The 18,130-nt window shown below is 40.6% G+C and overlaps 1 protein-coding gene across 3 annotated transcripts in view; it reads left to right on the top strand.

Moving 5' to 3' along the window:
- Positions 1-18,130, top strand: part of KIAA0319L (KIAA0319 like) — a 168,070-nt gene that overhangs the window by 70,270 nt on the left and 79,670 nt on the right. For all 3 annotated transcript variants that reach the window (XM_060205869.1, XM_060205871.1, XM_060205870.1), the window contains exon 3: positions 6,934-7,463. In XM_060205869.1, coding sequence (XP_060061852.1) covers positions 6,934-7,463 — 530 coding nt within the window. The remainder of the gene's footprint in view (positions 1-6,933; positions 7,464-18,130) is intronic.

The following is an 18,130-nucleotide window of genomic DNA, read 5'->3' as shown; positions in this document are numbered from 1 at the left end:
CGCTTAGCCCGCTGTGCTACCGCCCAACTCCCTTTAAATTTCTTCATTGAGGGACTGATGTTTTACAGCTGACAGTAAATACAATAGTTTGTACATGCATAACATTTCCCAGTTTTCCATTATCAATACAACCCCCACTAGGTCCTCTGCATCCTTTTCCAGGACCTGTATTCTCCTCCCCACCAAAAATCTTTTACTTTAGTGCACTACACCAAACTATATACTGTTACTATTTTTACTTTACTTTTAGGTGTCATAGGTAGGTGTGTGTGTGTGTGTGTGTGTGTGTGTGTGTGTGTGTGTGTGTGTGTGTGTGTGTTATATAAAAGACCACTTATCTGAATTCTGTGATGGTTTAAAAGAGATGAATTACTCAGAAAGGCAACTTCACAATCTTCACATTTACAGGATTTTCCCACTGGTACTGTTTCTCTAGTAGCTAATAGAGGAGGAATTATATTTGAATATTTTCCCATATTACAATGCCTCTTCTTGGGGAAATTTCAGTCCTTCCAATCTCAACCTATAACAGTCATGGTGTTTTGTTCACTCAACTATTACAGAGTCTTTAGAAGTATTTACTTTAATCCAGAAATCAACTTCTTTTACTATAGCAACAAAAACAATAAAATATCTTGGAATAAACCTAACCAAAGAAGTGAAAGACTTGTATACTGAAAATTATGAGTCACTAATCAAGGAAATTAAAAAATATTCAAAGAAGTGGAAAGATATTCCCTGCTCATATGTTGGAAGAATTAACATCATCAAAATGAATATACTACCCAGAGCCATCTACAAATTTAATGTTATCCCCATCAAGATCCCAAATACATTTTTAGGAAAATAGAACAAATGATACAAATGTTTATCTGGAACTAGAAAAGACCTAGAATTACCAAAACAATCTTGAGAAGAAAGAACAGAACTGGAAGCATCACACTCCCAGATCTCAAATTGTATTATAGGGCCATTGTCATCAAAACTGCTTGGTACTGGAACATGAATAGACATACTGACCAGTGGAATAGAATTGAGAGCCCAGAAGTAAGCCCCCACACCTATGGACATCTAATCTTTGACAAAGGGGCTCACACTATTAAATGGAGAAAGCAGAGTCTCTTCAAATGGTGTTGGAAAAAATGGGTTGAAACATGCAGAAGAATGAAACTGAACCACTGTATTTCACCAAATACAAAAGTAAATTCCAAGTGGTTCAAGGACTTGAATTTTAGACCAGAAACTATCAGATACTTAAAGGAAGATATTGGCAGAACTCTTTTCCGCATAAATTTTAAAGACATCTTCAATGAAACAAATCCAATTACAAAGAAGACTAAGGCAAGCATAAACCTATGGGACTACATCAAATTAAAAAGCTTCTGCACAGCAAAAGAAACCATTACCCAAACCAAGAGACCCCTCACAGAATGCGATAAGATCTTTACATGCCATACATCAGACAAGAGGCTAATAACCAGAATATATAAAGAACCTGCAAATCTCAACGAGCCAACAAATAACATCATCCAAAAATGGGGAGATGACATGGACCTCTTTCACCACAGAAGAGATCTGATGATATGAGATCATCTCTTCTATTCACCATAGAAGAGATCCAAAAGGTTGAGAAACACATGAAAAAGTGCTCCAAGTCTTTGATTGTCAGAGAAATGCAAATAAAGACTTGTTATGAGATATTACTTCACTCCTATGAGAATGTCATACATCAGAAAAGCAAATGCTGGAGAGGTTGTGGGGTCAAAGAAACCCTCCTACACTGCTGGTGGGAATGTCAATTGGTCCAACCTCTGTGGAGAACAGTCTGGAGAACTCTCAGAAGTCTAGAAACGGACCTACCCTTTGACCCTGCAATTCCTTTCCTGGGGATATATCTATCCTAAGGAGCCCCACACACCCATCCAAAAAGATCTGTGTACACATATGTTCTTGGCAGCACAATTTGTAATAGCCAAAACCCGGAAGCAACCCAGGTGTCCAACAACAGATGAGTGGCTGAGCAAGTTGTAGTATATATACACAATGGAATACTACTCAGCTATAAAAAATGGTGACTTCACCATTTTCAGCCAATCTTGGATGGACCTTGAAAAATTCATGTTAAGTGAAATAAGTCAGAAACAGAAGGATGAATATAAGATGATGTCACTCTTGGGCAGAAGTTGAAAAAGAAGATCAGAAGAGAAAACACAAGTAGAACCTGAAATGGAATTGGTGTATTGCTCCAGAGTAAAAGACTCTGGGGTCGGTGGGTGGGGAGAACACAGATCCAAGAAGGATGACAGAGGACCTAGTGGGGGTTGTATTGTTATATGGAAAACTGAGAAATGTTATGTATGTACAAACTATTATATTTACTGTTGAATGTAAAACATTAATTCCCCAATAAAGAAATTTAAAAAAAGAAGTACTTACTTTAGGGCTGACGTTTTTTCCTCCAAAACCAACACACTTGGAGTAAACAGGGACCTGGTGGAACTTCACACACCTCCATCCAGGCCCCTCCCCCAATCAGTTGACTTATTTTGGTTTGGAAGAGAGAACTCCAACAAGCGGCAGATTCTTAAGAGTTTTCCAACATCATATTCCTGTATGTAGCCACTCAGAGGCAGCCAGGTGACTATTCAATCTCGGCAAAGGTCATATACCCCCAAAGATCAGTGATCTCCCCATCTAGGTAGGCTCTTGGTCATCTTGGGGATGTCTTCCTCCTGAACTTTCCTCCTAGCCAAGGACAGAGAATCCTGGATAAGCCAGTAGTTTTGAGCCTAGAACTCAAAAATCAAGGTGTTGACAGAGTTAATTCCTTATGAGATTCTGGATAGATGCCTTCTTTGACTATTCTAGCTTCGCAGTCACTGTCAGTCCACGATGCTCTCTTGATTGCAGCTGTATCATTTACCTCTGCCATCATATGCATGACTTTGCAGATAATTGATTTTAGACTTTTCTGCTTTTCTAAAGCATTTAAAGCTAGCAGTGTCCCAAACATTGCTTTAACTGCACCCCACACAATGGTTTATGTTGTATTTTCATTTTCATTCAATTAAAAAATGTTGGTATGCTTCTAAATCCTGCTTATAAGACCTGTTTTGATCATCACATTAGGTTCACTTGTATTACTTACGATGTATTCTATTTACATAACCACTATTAACTAAGCACTCCCCTGCCTCCGGGACATTGGTTTAATCCTCACTAGTTCGCGCTTTTCCCTTCTCCCCGCCTCCTATTCTACATACTTCCTTGTCCCTGACTCTTCCACCTCAGGAGAGATGCAGGACAGAATTGTGTTGTGATTAGAAGAGATTAGATTGTTGAACAGCATCCCCGCTTGTCAATAAAGAGATACTGCTTCCCAGCTCAGCCATGAGTCCCTGGTCATCTCTCTCCTGCCCGCGAAGCTAGCACGGCAAAAAAATATTTCCCAACTTCCCTCATATTTTTAACCTATATGGACATAAATTAATAATCAGAGAGTGAAGGAGGAAATCAGGACCCTCTCTCTGGGTATCTTACTCCTTCCTGATTATTTGTTAGCAAATTCTAGCCATCAGAATCACATTGGGCTGGGGCAAGTAGCTCAACTGGTAAAGTGAAGGACTTTCATGAATGAGGCTCCAAGTTCAGACGTCAGTGCTGTATGTACCAGAGTGGTATTCTGGCATCTTTCACTCTTTTCTCTCCTTTTTCTTCTCTGTCTTGTGGAACTCTTTCTCTGACTCATACTAAATAAACCTTTAAAAAGTCACTCTGGGAGCCGGGCAGTAGCGCAGCGGGTTAAGCACAGGTGGCGCTAAGCGCAAGGACCGGCATGAGGATCCCGGTTCGAGCCCCCGGCTCCCCACCTGCAGGGGAGTCGCTTCACAGGCGGTGAAGCAGATCTGCAGGTGTCTGTCTTTCTCTCCTCCTCTCTGTCTTCCCCTCCTCTCTCCATTTTTCTCTGTCCTATCCAACAACGACGACATCAACTACAACAACAATAAAAAAAAAAAGACAAGGGCAACAAAAGGGAAGATAAATAAATAAAATTACAAAAAAAAAATTTAAATAAAAAGTCACTCTGAGCTCAAATTTTCTCAGCTGTTCTACTTGGGTACACTTTCCTTGTGCCATATGTCTATAAACAAGGAAGTCTGCATGGTCATAAGGCTGACCTTGTTTGTTACATTTCTCTCTGGGGTCACAGAGAGAAATGGGTTACCTGTAGGACAGTATCTAAAACATAATTTCATATGTGTCTACTTTCCTAATTGCTTGTGCAAGAGCAAGTCCTATGGTGATTCACCCCTACAAGAAATGGAAGTTAAAGTATTTTAGAAAAGTTAAATAAGGAGGCTGGGCTGTAACGCACATGGTTAAGCCTACATAATACAAAGGGCAAGGACCAGCGCAAGGATCCTGGTTCGAGCCTCCAGCTCCCCACCTGCAGCAGGGGGGAGGGTCACCTCACAAGCAGTGAAGCAGGTCTGCAGGTGTCTTATCTTCCCCTCCTCTCTCAATTTCTCTCTGTCCTGTCCAATAAAGAAAATAGAAAAAAATGGCCTCCAGGAGCAGTGGATTCCTAGTGCCAGCACTGAGATCCAGCAATAATCCTGGAGGCAAAGAAAGAAAGAAAGAGAGAGAGAAAGAAAAGTTAAATAGTGACTTATAGAAAGGTGTGTGAATTATTTTCATCTATATGGAGGTCTTCACTCTATTAAGTGAAAAATACTTTGATGGAATGATGGGAAGTTGACATAATGGTAACTGATAGTGTTACTGTTGAAACAATTTGTTAATTTCAACAAAGTGTGTTCAGTTAGGTAAGTATCAAGATTTATGTATTTGATTACTATGTGGAACAGTAGATAAGAAAATAGGTAATTCTATAGACTTGATAGGTCTTTTTAAAAATTTATTTTAATTAATTAAATAATTAATTAAATTTTATTTTAATTCAAGTAACCATAATGTTGTGTTATATAGATACTCATAGATTTGTCCCCTGGTAACCAACTAAAGGTGATATTAACTTTGAATTTTTTTAATTATCTTTATTTATTGGATAGAGACAGCCAGAAATCAAGAAGGAAGAGGGGGATAGAGAGGAAGAGAGACAGAGAGACACCTGCAGCACTGCTTTACCACTCATGAAGCTTTCCCCCTGCAGGTAGGGACCAGGGACTCGAACCTGGGACCTTGTGCATTGTAAAATGTGTGCTCAACCAGGTGCGCCACCACCCGGCCCCCTAAAGGTGATATTGACTTTGAATCTGCCTTTTTTTTTTTTCAACACTTACATCTTCACATAAGCGATTCTTATAAATTATGGTAACAATAATAGATTAGGGTGGGATTAAGGCCAGTTTGAGAAAATTGGGAAAGAATGTAGAAGCTGCTTTCCCTTGTGAGGAAAGCTCCTTAGGGAAAATCAGTATTTTAGGAAGTGATTAGACATGGTTTTCTTCTTTGAGTGTTGGAGGTAAGTCTTTTTAAACAGTTGCTATTTCTTCATCTTCACTTAAAGAAGTTATATCTTTTTCTGACCTTCTAAATTGTCTTTTCTGGTATTACGTTAGGGCCAGTATACCATCTCTTCTTTTAAAAAAATAATGGTAGATTGACTTCCATAATTCTTCCTTGACCAAATAGCTAAGAAGTCTGCCTTTACCCTTTTCTTTCAGTTGACTGGTTTCCATATTTGTCTGCTAGATATTTAATAATTATTTCCTGGAGTCAGGTTGGTTTTGGCTGATTTTCAGATTGTTCTTTTCAGTTAAGTGTATATGCAGACACAGTTGTCAGTGCCTGCACTATGAATCCACTGCTTCTGGAGGCTTTTCTTTTCCCCTTCTGTTACCCTTGTTGTTTATTCTTGTTGTTATTATTATTGTTGTATTGCTGTCATTGTTGTTGGATAAAGCAGAGAGAAATGGAGAGAGGAGGGGAAGACAGAGAGGGGGAGAGAAAGATAGACACCGCCAGTGAAGCGCCCGCCCCTGCAGGTGGGGAGCCTGGGCTCCAACCAGATGGAACCGGGATCCTTGTCCCCATTTTTTTTGCACTTCACACCAGGTCTGTGCTTAACCTGCTGTGCTGCTCCCCCCTGGGCCCCTAGTTCTTTAGCGCTTTGCTTTGATCTTACTGCATATCTTTTATATGCAATTTTAAAAATGTCTTTTGTTATAAGCCCAGGACAGGGGATAAGGTGAAGAGTCACTTAGGGCATGGAATTTAAGAAAGCACTCATTCTCAAAGTTAGGGAAACCAGCCTCACACTTAGTTTCTGAGAGTGGCTATCTCCTTAAATCTTATGCCCCAGGAACCTATCTTGCCTCACCTTGTTCTGAGTCCATAGAAGCCTGGCCCAAGTTGGTTATAGACATCTATATAATTAAGACCTTAAAATGAACTTTACTAACAACTTTCACTTAGAACAGGATTTGACTTTGCTTTATCTAGGGAGACAAAAATGAGACAAAAAAAAGGTAATATTTTAGAAAATCAGTGCCTTACCTGAGCCAGTAACTCAACAAAGTTAATTCACAGACATCAGCCAGAATTTTGGACCGTGTTATCTCAGGTAACTATAGTATATCTGTATTGCACTTCTGATTTTTTTTCCTTCTTACCATGGCTTTCCATTAGAAAGTTCACTTTTGCAGAACCCCTCTCATGATTAACACGGTAGTTAAGCTTGACTACGTCTCTGGCTTGTATCGTGATAGGCAAACCACCTAACTTTGGCAAACAGTTGATTAGAAAGTGCATGAACCTGTAACCTGCAAGGCGCCAGGAGTAGTGTTTGTGTGCTGTCAATACTAGAGAGTTTTGCCATACTCTTAAAAACCTGTCTTCAAAGTAGCCTGAAATGTTGGTGTTCAGGGTTCTTTACTTCTTCTTAAAATATTTTTCTTCTTTTGTTTTTAGATGCCAGTGAGAGCAGGTGCCATCAGGTGAAAACACAGTTTGGAGTTGGCCTGAGAGCTGGGGGAGGAAATCACCTCCGGCTTCTTGAAGGAGCTCCCTCTCTCCAGGCATGTTGGACTGCCTGCTGCCAGGACTCTGCTTGCCATGCCTTCTGGTGGTTAGAGGAGATGTGCATTCTAGCAGACTGCAGCAGGCCTCAGAACTGCCAGGCTTTAAAGACAGACTCTTCCAACTCCGTGTTGGTGTTTTTAGAAAAAGTCCGAACTACTAGTGATTTGGATTTTCCACCTGAAGATTCTGTACCACATATTCTGGTACTAGGTTGGAGCAGGGCATCTTGGAGGAGGAAGAGCCCACCCAGAGCTCCACTCAAGCCTACTCTATCTTCAAGTGACCAGCAGAACTTAGTTCTGAAGCTTCGGAAGAGGGATAGTCTTAGTCAAGAAGTAGTTACATCTGCAGTGACACAGCATTCTGAAGTGAATGACTCCAAGGTATTAGGTGATCGGAATGCCAATGACTCTGCAGAGGTAAGCATGTTATGAATAAAGAGCAGAGGATGGTTAACTTTGCTTTTTTACAATTGGCAAACATAAGCTATGAAGCTGATATAGGGACTGTCCGTCTGTACATAAAAAGCTGCTTTGTGACATTTAGAGGGTGCTGCCCAGATGTAAAATTGGATCTTAGAGACATTACCCCATGCAAGTCAGGCCATTGTTTAGGTAAAAGCAGAGAGCCGCTGATTATCTAGTTTAAGCTGGTTTTTGGCTACAGGTAAATGAAGCTGTGTGGGTGGTCTCCACCAACGGTTCTGCAGTGTTTTGTGCCAGATTGCAAAACACTTGATTGATGTAGTTGCAGTCAAGTTCTCCCCCTCTCCCCCCGTAAACACATTCTGTTTGAGGTAGTCTTTATCCCAGCCTAAAGTAATCGTGCTTGATAACCAACAATTTGAGAACTGACCTGATGGGCAGGAGAGCCAGATGTTCCTATTAAACAAAATTATCACCATTCTTTGTATGTTAGGGAGATATCGCCAGTAGAGGTTATTCTGCTTGTTGTGTTTCTTCATTGTTGCTCTTCCTGAGCAAATGATTAAAAGAAATGACTCACACCTTACTCAGTCTCCCTTGATTACTGTGACTTATTTTTGTATTTGTTTTATTCTAGTTGTTTCTATCAAGTTGAAGCCAGAATGGGGAGGCTATTATATGTCATTTTGTTTAATGTTCATAACAGTATTTCTAAGCAGATATTATAAGCCCAGTTTTACTAGTGAGAAAACTGAAGTCCAAAAAGATACCTAATAGTTTGATAGCAAACTTAGATTTGGAACCCAAATTTAATATTAGGAAAAAAACTTTTCCACAATGGTGGAGAACTTTTATTTTTTTTATTGGAGTTAATGATTTATAGTAAATACAGTTATTGATACATGTGTAACATTTCTCAATTTTCTGCAAACTACTCTCACCCCCAGCCTAGGTCCTCTCCCGCTATTATGCACCTGGACGTGAGAGTTCCCCCAACCCCCACTCCCCGAGTCCTTTACTTTGGTGCAATAGACCAAATCCAGTCCAAGTTCTGCTTTGTCTTTCCCTTTCTGTTTTTATCTTTCAATTTCTGTCCATGAGTAAGATCATCCATATTCATCCTTCTCTTTCTAGTTTATCTCACTTTAACATCATTTCTTCAAGCTCCATCCAAGATGAGATGAAGAAGGTGAATCCATCATTCTTAATAGCTGAGTAGTATTCCATTGTGTGTATGTACCACAACTTTCTTTCTTTCTTTAAATTTCTTTATTGGAGGATTAATAGTTTACAGTCGACAGTAAAATACAATGGTTTGTACATACATAACATTTCCCAGTTTTCCACATAACAGTACAACCCCCACTAGGTCCTCCTCTGCCATCATGTTCCAGGACCTGAACCCCCTCCCAACCCAGAGTCTTTTGCTTTGGTGCAATACACCATATATACATACAATTTTCTCAGCTACTCATCTGTTGTTGGACACCTGGGTTGCTTCCAGGTTTTGGCTGTTACAAATCATGCTACTATGAACATAGGTATACATAGATCTTTTTGGATGGGTGTGTTTGGTTCCTTAGAATATATCCCCAGGAAAGGAATTGCAGGGCCACAGGGTAATCCATTTCTAGCCTTCTGAGAGTTCTCCAGACTGCTCTCCACAGGGTTGAGACCAGCAGTGCAGGAGGGTTCCTTTGCCCTCACAACCTCTACACGTTGGCAAAGATCTTTAAGTTGGTGAGGGTGAGGTATGTGGACATTTACCACAAGGAGATAATAAATTGTACTCATGTGACAACAGCTGTCCTATAAATCACTATTTCCTGCAATAAAATGTTAAACATAGCAAATAAAACTTGCAGTACAATAGTAGAAATACACCTTTAGGTTAGTATGCCCACAAACATTTGTGAGTACCTATTATGAATGTCAGGTCTTTTTCTAAGCACTGGAGACACAAAGGTGAACAAGATGTGGTTTGTGCCTTCAGGGAGTTTACAAGTCTAATAGTGACTCAGATGTGAAGATAAGTATTTACATTGTGTGTAGCTATTGCATTAGTACAAAATACATAAGAGGAAGTGGCCCACTTGAGCAGGCATGTAGAGTGTATGTACAAGGAAGACTTTACAGGGATGTTTAACTTATTTCTTGAACGTGTAGGATTTCTTTGAGGCTAACAGTAGTAAAGATTCAGCTAAAAGTACAGTCTGATATAAAGGCTCAGCCAGCCAGAAAATATCTATTGCACAGTTCCTATATGCATGTTACTACACTAAGCTAGGCATTAAAATATTATGGTACATAAGAGAAATCTGCTTTCTGTTCTGGTACACTTTATACCATGGCAAGGAAAATAGATATTACAGTTAAGATAAATAATTATAAGTTTGAAATCAGGAGATGCCTCACCCAATATAGCTCATACCTTGTTATGCATTAGTCCCTGTGTTCAAGACCCAGACCCAGCACCACTTGGGGCCACCATGGTTGGCACCAGGGGAACTCTGGATGGTGGAACAGGGCAGTTATTTTCTCCTCTTTCTCTCTGCAAGGTTCTCTCTTTTTCATCTCTCTCACCCTCTCTTTGAAAGAAAAGAATGAAAAAATTGGCCCTAGGGAAGGGTGCATAACAGTGGTATTGTACATGTAGAAAATTAGTCCTATAGTTTAAAAATTACAAGTTTGATGTAATTTGTCGCAGTGGGTGTAAGGTGATGTAAGGTGTTGCCAGAGCACTTAATAGGGGCCAGATGGTGTGCATACATGAGTAGAGCATACATGCTACCTTGCGTGAGAACCTGTGTTCAAGCCCCTGGTCCCCACCTGCAAGGGAGAAGCTTCATGAGCCATGGAGCAGTGCTACAAGTGTCTTTCCTTCCCATCTTTCTCTGTCTCTCATCCTTTATCAAAAGAAAAAAAGGGGGGCTGGCGGTAGCGCAGCTGGTTAAACGCATGTGGCGCAAAGCGCACAGATCTTCATAAGGATCCAGGTTTGAGCCCACGGCTCCCTACCTGCAAGCAGGGTTGCTTCACAAGCCGTGAAGCAGGTCTGCAGATGTCTGTCTTTCTCTCCCCCTCTCTGTCTTCCCATCCTCTTGATTTCTCTCTGTTCTATCCAACAACAATGACATCAATAACAACAATAATAATAACAACAACGATAAACAACAAGGGCAACAAAAGGGAAAGAATAGCCTCCAAGAGCAGTGGCTTCGTAGTGCAAACACGAGCCCCAGCAATAACCCTGGAGGGAAAAAAAAAAAAGGCCACTGGGTGCAGTGGAGTCTTCTTGTGGGGACTGAGCTCTAGTGATAAGCCTGTTGGAGGAAACAAAAAAAACATAGAGAGCCCATGGTGAAAAAAAGTCTGAGAGCTGTGCAGAGTCATGAGGCTTTAAGATAGTGACTGCTCACGCAAAGTGCAAGGACCAGGCAGTAAGGATCCCAGTTTGAGCCCCAAGCTCCCCACCTGCAGGGGAGTCACTTCACAAGCAGTGAAGCAGGTCTGCAGGTGTCTGTCTTTTCTCCTCTCTTTCTTCCCTTCCTCTCTCGATTTCTCTCCTACCCAACAACGACGACAATAATAACAACAACTACAACAACAATAAAAAGGGGGGGGGAGGTAAAAAATATATATTAAAAAAAAGGATAGTGACTGCTCCAGGCTACTTTTTTTTTTTTTTTTAAGAAATAAAGAGACAGGGAGTGATGCTACAGCACTGAAGCTTCCCGAAGTCTTGTAGGAGCTGAACTTGAACCCAGGTCTGTGTGCATATGTAGATCCCCGTAGCTGCCATGTGATACTCCCATGTAGTGCCAGAGTTGGAACCCAGGGTTTCACATATTATTATAGTAAGATGTGCACACTGCAGAGTAAACAGTCACCAGGACCCAAATACAGTCATCTTCAGTGTTAAAGAGTTAGAACGTTAGGTAAAGAAATAGAAAAACCGGGAATCCGGTGGTAGTGCAGCAGGTTAGGCATAGGTGGCGCAAAACGTAAGGACCGGTGTAAGGATCCTGGTTCAAGCCCCTGGCTCCTCACCTCAGGGGAATCGCTTCACAGGCGGTGAAGCAGGTCTGCAGGTGTCTATCTTTCTCTCCCCCCTCTGCCTTCCCCTCCTCTCTCCATTTCTCTTTTTTTTTTTTTTAAATATTTTTAATAATTATTCCCTTTTGTTGCCCTTGTTTATTGTCATGGTTATTATTGTTGTCGTCGTTGTTGGCTAGGACAGAGAGAAATGGAGAGAGGAAGGGAAAACAAAGAGGAGGAGAGAAAAATAGACACCTCCAAACCTGCTTCATCGTTTGTGAAGAGATCCCCCTGTAGGTGGGGAGCCGGGGGCTTGAACCGGGATCCTGCCCTAACTTTAGTAATTTCTGTCCTTCTGGTTGCTTCTCCATTTCTCTCTGTTCTATTCAATGACAATGACATCAATAGCTACAACAATAAAACAATAAGGGCAACAAAAGGGAATAAATACATATTAAAAAATAATAATAAAATAAAAGTTAAAAAAAAGAAATAGAAAAACTGCTATTGAACACTGAAGACAACCCTGAATTTCTACATGATTTGGGGAGAAAGAAAAGAAGGCGGGAGTCGGGTGGTAGCACAGCGAGCTAAGCGCACGTGGAGTGAAACGCAAGGACTGGGTAAGGATCCCGGTTCGAGCCCCCAGCTCCCCACCTGCAGGGGAGTCGCTTCACAGGTGATGAAGCAGATCTGCTGGTATCTATCTTTCTCTCCCCCTCTCTGTCTTCCCCTCCCCTCTCCATTTCTCTCTGTCCTATCCAACGACAACAACAAGAATAACTACAACAATAAAACAACAAGGGCAACAAAAGGGAATCAATAAATATTAAAAAATCTTAATAGAAAAAAAAGAAAGAAAGAAAAGAAGGTATTCATTATATAAGGATAACACTTGCAGTATGGTAAATATTTAACAGCCACATTATCCTTCAGAAAACAAAATGATACATAAAACCAAGTGGTAGATTTTGTAAATTTCCATGGAATAACTACATAGAACTATACTACCAGAATGTAGTCTATTTCAAGGTACCAGCATGAAGTCACTGAAGACTTGGAAGAGATGGGCATTTTCCAGCTCCTGTCAGCTGCTTCAGCATATCACAGTATAATAATAATAAAGTTATGTATGGACCAGTAAAATTAAGAATATAGTAGATTTAGGCCTGAGTGCTGACAGATGGTGAAAACTCTAATGTGGACCTTAAAGAATTCAGGTGTATGTTGAAAGGAACATCTTGAAACTATGTTAACTAAAGACTTCTCTTTCTTCTTGTTCACCAGCAGGGTACAGTGGCGATAAACTGCTGCTAGTGGAAAGTATCTTGAGCTGTTTGGTCTAAGTTGGAGAGTGGGTGGAAATCGGGGGAGGAGTACTGAACTTGAGCTTTGAGCCCCTAGAGTAGGAGTAGGGCTTTTTGCAGCGTTGTATACAGGCACTATATAGTTAGGTATCACGTGTCGAGAACCACAAGCATTGCTTAAAAATGAGAACGAAGGGAGTCATCAGATCGAGTTATATACATTTGACCTTGTTTGCAGTGCTTAGGAGCTTGATCCTGAGTGTCACAGATAGCTCTGCAAGGGTGAGAAGATTTGCTGTGAGCACTCAAAATAATTGGTAGACACTTCATTTATGTGAGGACTTGCAGTTCAACCTTCTGCTTAATGCACAGAGTTAAGGAAGAGAAATCTTTGCACTGGAGATCTTCTAATTAGGGATGACTGGCTAGCAACACTGGTTTTTAGTACTCTTCACTAAGCTAGGTCAAGCATCTCTGCATCTAAAGTAGGACGAAACTAGATCATAAATTGTTCCTATCAGAGATGCCTGCAGAACAGCAATGGCATTGGGTTGTCAGAAGCATTTTTCATGCTGTTGGGAACAGACACAAACTATTTCCATGAGTAGGTATTATGGACCTTTGGCAGGTCTAAAAATGGACTCATCTTAAGGAAAAACTTGTACTTCTTGGTTAAAATACTGCATCCTTTCAACACAATGAGCCTCTGAATTATAGGTAAAGAAGAACAAGAATGCTTGTTGGTTAGGTAATAGGACTGTTTGCAGTACAAGCAGTTCAGCCACAGGTAATTAATTGTTCCCAGTCCTACTTTGTGAAAAGAGGAACATTCTCTTTGAACTCAGGAAAATAAGGTGCAGTTAAGTATCCCTACACATAAGATTTGGCTTTTGAGAAAGTGAAGTACTTCTCTCTACCATCACCATTTCCCCATTTTCAGTCAGTGAATACAGCTTTTCAATCCATATAAAACAGTGGCTTTCTGTAAAGAAAAGAATATAGAGTATACACTTTAGACTGTGTCCAGAGATGTCAGGCATGGAATGCCAACCCTTCACGCTCATTACTCAGGTGAGACCTTTCCTTTCATGGTATTCTCTAATTCCATTCCAGGAGGTTCACTTCCTAACAGTGTCCCAAAACCTAGATATAGACCAGGTCCCATAAGATAGAGCATATGTTCACATGTATCCATAAATTAGGACAAAATATATACCTGAAAGCAAAAGTACATAATAGTCTGTAGTGAGTCAGTATCAAGTTTATAATGAAATAGTGTCCACTTAGACTTAGATACCCTCCTCACCTACTTCCTATTACAGTTATCTCACCCACTCCAAAGCTAACCTTATCAAAGCAAGGACTGCAAAAGCTGAATAAGGGCAAGAGACTGGCATACTTTAACAATGACTCTTTAGTCACTATCAGGCCACCCCATCAGCTGGGGCCCTAATCAGGGAGTCCTGAGATTCCCAAACAGACTTGATGGGCCTAGACCTCAAATAAATCCCTCTCTCCATTGTTACTGGTCATTTCTATCAGGAACAACAAAATAGACCCCTTTGTGGGCCCCCATAGGACCTTGCCCTCAACTTGGATCAACAACAGTAGAAAATGTTCCATCCCCTGAAGGGAGGATGGACAAGATACTCTATGCTACACCTGATGAAGATGGGTCCTGATATTGGGGCAGCTTGGAATGTTCCTACTCATGACCACAGAATGTGAGCTCAGATCTACAGGGATGCAGAGGTCATATAGCCTTCTAAGCTAATTATGGGCCCCAGATCACATCAAATTGATGGAGTTTACAGTCAACAACTTCTCTGGACAGACAACCCCACCAATGTGTCCTGGAGCTCCACTTCCCCAGAGCCCTTCCTCACTAGGGAGAGAGACAGGCTGGGAGTATGGACCGACATGTCAACGCCCATGTTCAGCAGGGAAGCAATTACAGAAGCCAGACTTTCCACCTTCTGCATCCCACAATGACCTTGACTGAGACATATCACTAAATCCCTGCCTCTCTGCCCACAGAGGAAGACATTATTTTTTCTCTTGTAATATTTCTGTTGATGAAGATGGTAATTTTTTTATTTTAATATAATTGTGTCTCAAATCAAAATGTGTTGCAAGTTGCTTTCTTAAAATTTTATTCTAATGTTCTTAGTATAAATTAATGCCAAGTTAGCATGTGCCTTGCCGAAGATAATTCTTTGTATGCAGTTTTATTGGTAGGGTAGAGCTACAGCATGCGTCTTCAGCTTATATTTTAAGGACTGCCTTAAAATTATGCTATATTAGGGGGCTGGATGGTGGCACAGCAGGTTAAACATACATGGCGCGAAGCGCAAGGACCAGTGCAAGGATCCCGGTTTGAGCCCCCAGCTCCCCACTTAGAGGGAGGTCACTTCACAGGTGGTGAAGCAGTTCTGCAGGTGTCTTTCTCTACCCCTCTCTTTTTTTTTTTTTTCTACCCCTCTCTTTCTTTTCCCCTCTTTCGATTTCTCTCTGTCTTATCGAACAACAATGAAGCAATAACAACAATAATAACAAACAAGGGCAGCAAAAGGGAAAAAATGGCCTCCAGAAGCAGCAGATTCGTAGTGCAGGCACTGAGCCCCGGCAATAACCCTGGAGGCAAAAAAATAAATAAATAAAAAATGCTATATTGGAGCCAGGAAAGGAGAAAACAAATGAAAAAAACTAATTCATATATAGAATACGGATCTTACAGCAATGTACTTATTTCCTTTTCCCAACCTTTGTGCTACATATGTCTTGAACCTAACAATATATTATTATTTTTTAATTTCCTTATTGGGGGATTAATGGTTTACAGTTGACAGTAAAATACAATAGTTTGTAAATAGTAACATTTTCCAGTTTTCCACATAACAATTCAACCCCCACTAGGTTCTCCTCTGCCATCATGTTCCAGGACCTGAACACTCCCCACCCCAGAGTCTTTCACTTTGGTACAATACACTGAACAATATATTGTTATTAGTTTTACTTTATTGCCATGTGGCAGAGGGGTGCATGCGTGCACACACACGTGTGTGTGTATACTTGATCTCCTGCACACTAGTACTATTGAAGAGTCTTTCCAGTCCAATACATGTTTTTAAAAATATTTTATTTTATTTTTTATTGAGAGAAATACAGAGGGAGGAAGAGAGAGAAGGATCAATCCCCAAAGCACTGCTCAGCTCTGGTTTATGGTGTGCTGAGGATTGAACCTGGCACCTCAGAGCCTCAGGCATAAGAGTCTTTTGCAGAACCATTATACTGTCTCCCCACCCCCACCCCAGTATATTTTTTAGAAATTTGGACAAGAATATATTTTATCATCCTAATAAATGTCCAGCTGAAAATGTTTAAATTAAAGATGAGATTTTGAAAAGCAAATCTGAGTTATTATGATTCATCACAATGTTTTTTGAATTTCAGTGAAAAGTAGAAATCAGTTGGATAAGTTCCATTTTTAAATATTAAATTGGTCGTTTCAAAAGCTTGACTTTACAAAGAGAAAGAAAAGCTTGACTTTGTCTTCCAATAACTAAATGTGGAGTTCTTACTGATTTTTTTTTTTGTTAAAGATGACCAGAGGTCTTCTGATTGTGATGTCCTCTGTCACAGTACAATACTGAGCTAACACCTCTTCCCTTAGTTTTTTATTTATTTATTTATTTATTTATTTTTGTTGCCCTTGTTTTATTGTTGTAGTTATTATTGATGTTGTCGTTGTTGGATAGGACAGAGAGAAATGGAGAGAGGAGGGTAAAACAGAGGGGGAGAGAAAGATAGACACCGGCAGACTTGCTTCACCGCTTAGGAAGGGACTCCCCTGCAGGTGGGGAGTCGGGGGCTCAAACCGGGGTCCTTATGCCGGTCCACATGTGCTTAACCCGCTGCGCTACCGCCTGACTCCCTCTCCCCCTTGGTTTTTTGGTTACTGCTTCATTGTTGAGAACCTATTTCAGAACTGCCAAAATAGTTCCCTTCCAATTGAGTTTGCCTTTTCCCAGGGCCTCTTCATGGTTTTCTGGTTCTCAGTCCTCAGACTGTTCTGAAAGTCTTACCTTTTTCTTTCCTTCCTTCCTTCCTTCCTTCCTTCCTTCCTTCCTTCCTTCCTTCCTTCCTTCCTTCCTTCCTTCCTTCCTTCCTTTCCTTTTTAAAAATCTACTTCAGCTTTGTTTCTCCTGTGGTTCAGACATATATACACATACACATACACACAATCGTAACCACTTTCACTACTCTTTGACTTTGTATAGATTTAGCTTTCTATTTGGCATAGTTTTTTCTCTTCCTTTTTAAAAAAATATATATTTATTTATTTATTCCATTTTTGTTGACCTTTTTATTGTTGTAGTTACTATTGTTGTTGTTATTTACGTCGTCAATGTTGAATAGGACAGAGAGAAATGGAGAGTGGAGGGATAGAGAGGGGGAGAGAAAGATAGACACCTGTAGACTTGCTTCACCGCTTGTGAAGCAAATCTCCTACAGGTGGGGAGCCGGGGGCTTGAACCGGGACCCTTATGCTGGTCCTTACTTTACGCCACGTGCGCTTAGCCCGCTGTGCTACCCCCCGACTCCCAGTTTTTCTCTTTTTTTACTTTTTCCTTCTCCTCTTCCTTCTTTTCCTTCCCCTCCTCCTCCTCTCCTCCCCCTCCCCCTCCACCGCCTTCGTTTTTTTCTGTCACTGGAGCTTTACTGCTCTAAGCTATCTTTTTCAAATAAAGAGGGACAGAAGGAGAGGACTACTATACCACTGAAGCTTCCTCCTGGGTGTTGGGGCCCAGATCAGGGTCTTACATAGTGTTCCTTTGTCTTGAAGGACTTCCTTACCACTTCTATAGTGTAGGCTTGGGGTGATGAATTCTTTTTCCATCTTTAAAAAGGGTTTAAGTAAATCTGAGTTGCAGGTTTTTGCTTATTTTGTTTTTAGTAGTTTAAAAATATTGTGAGGGCTATCTGCCTGAAACATCCATCACCCTGCTGGTTGCCAGCTTTGATACAACTGATCTGGCTAGGTAGCTACCCATTCCCTATTACCACCACCACTCCATGTGTATCCCTTCCAAAGCCGTGCACTTGGTCACCCATATTTTGGGGTGAAAAATATACCCAATAGAGAAGGACCATTCTGTTGTCAAGGGTAAAAGCAAATATCACTGCTTGGGTGCTAGAACCTCCAAGTTATGTTTTCTTCTTTTTTTTTTAATATTTATTTTATTTATTTATTCCCTTTTGTTGCCCTTGTTGTTTTATTGTTGTAGTTATTATTGTTGTCATCATTGTTGGATA

Source organism: Erinaceus europaeus, chromosome 13 (genome assembly GCF_950295315.1).
Source record: "Erinaceus europaeus chromosome 13, mEriEur2.1, whole genome shotgun sequence".
NCBI lineage: Eukaryota > Metazoa > Chordata > Mammalia > Eulipotyphla > Erinaceidae > Erinaceus > Erinaceus europaeus.
This window is presented reverse-complemented; position numbering and strand designations above follow the sequence as displayed.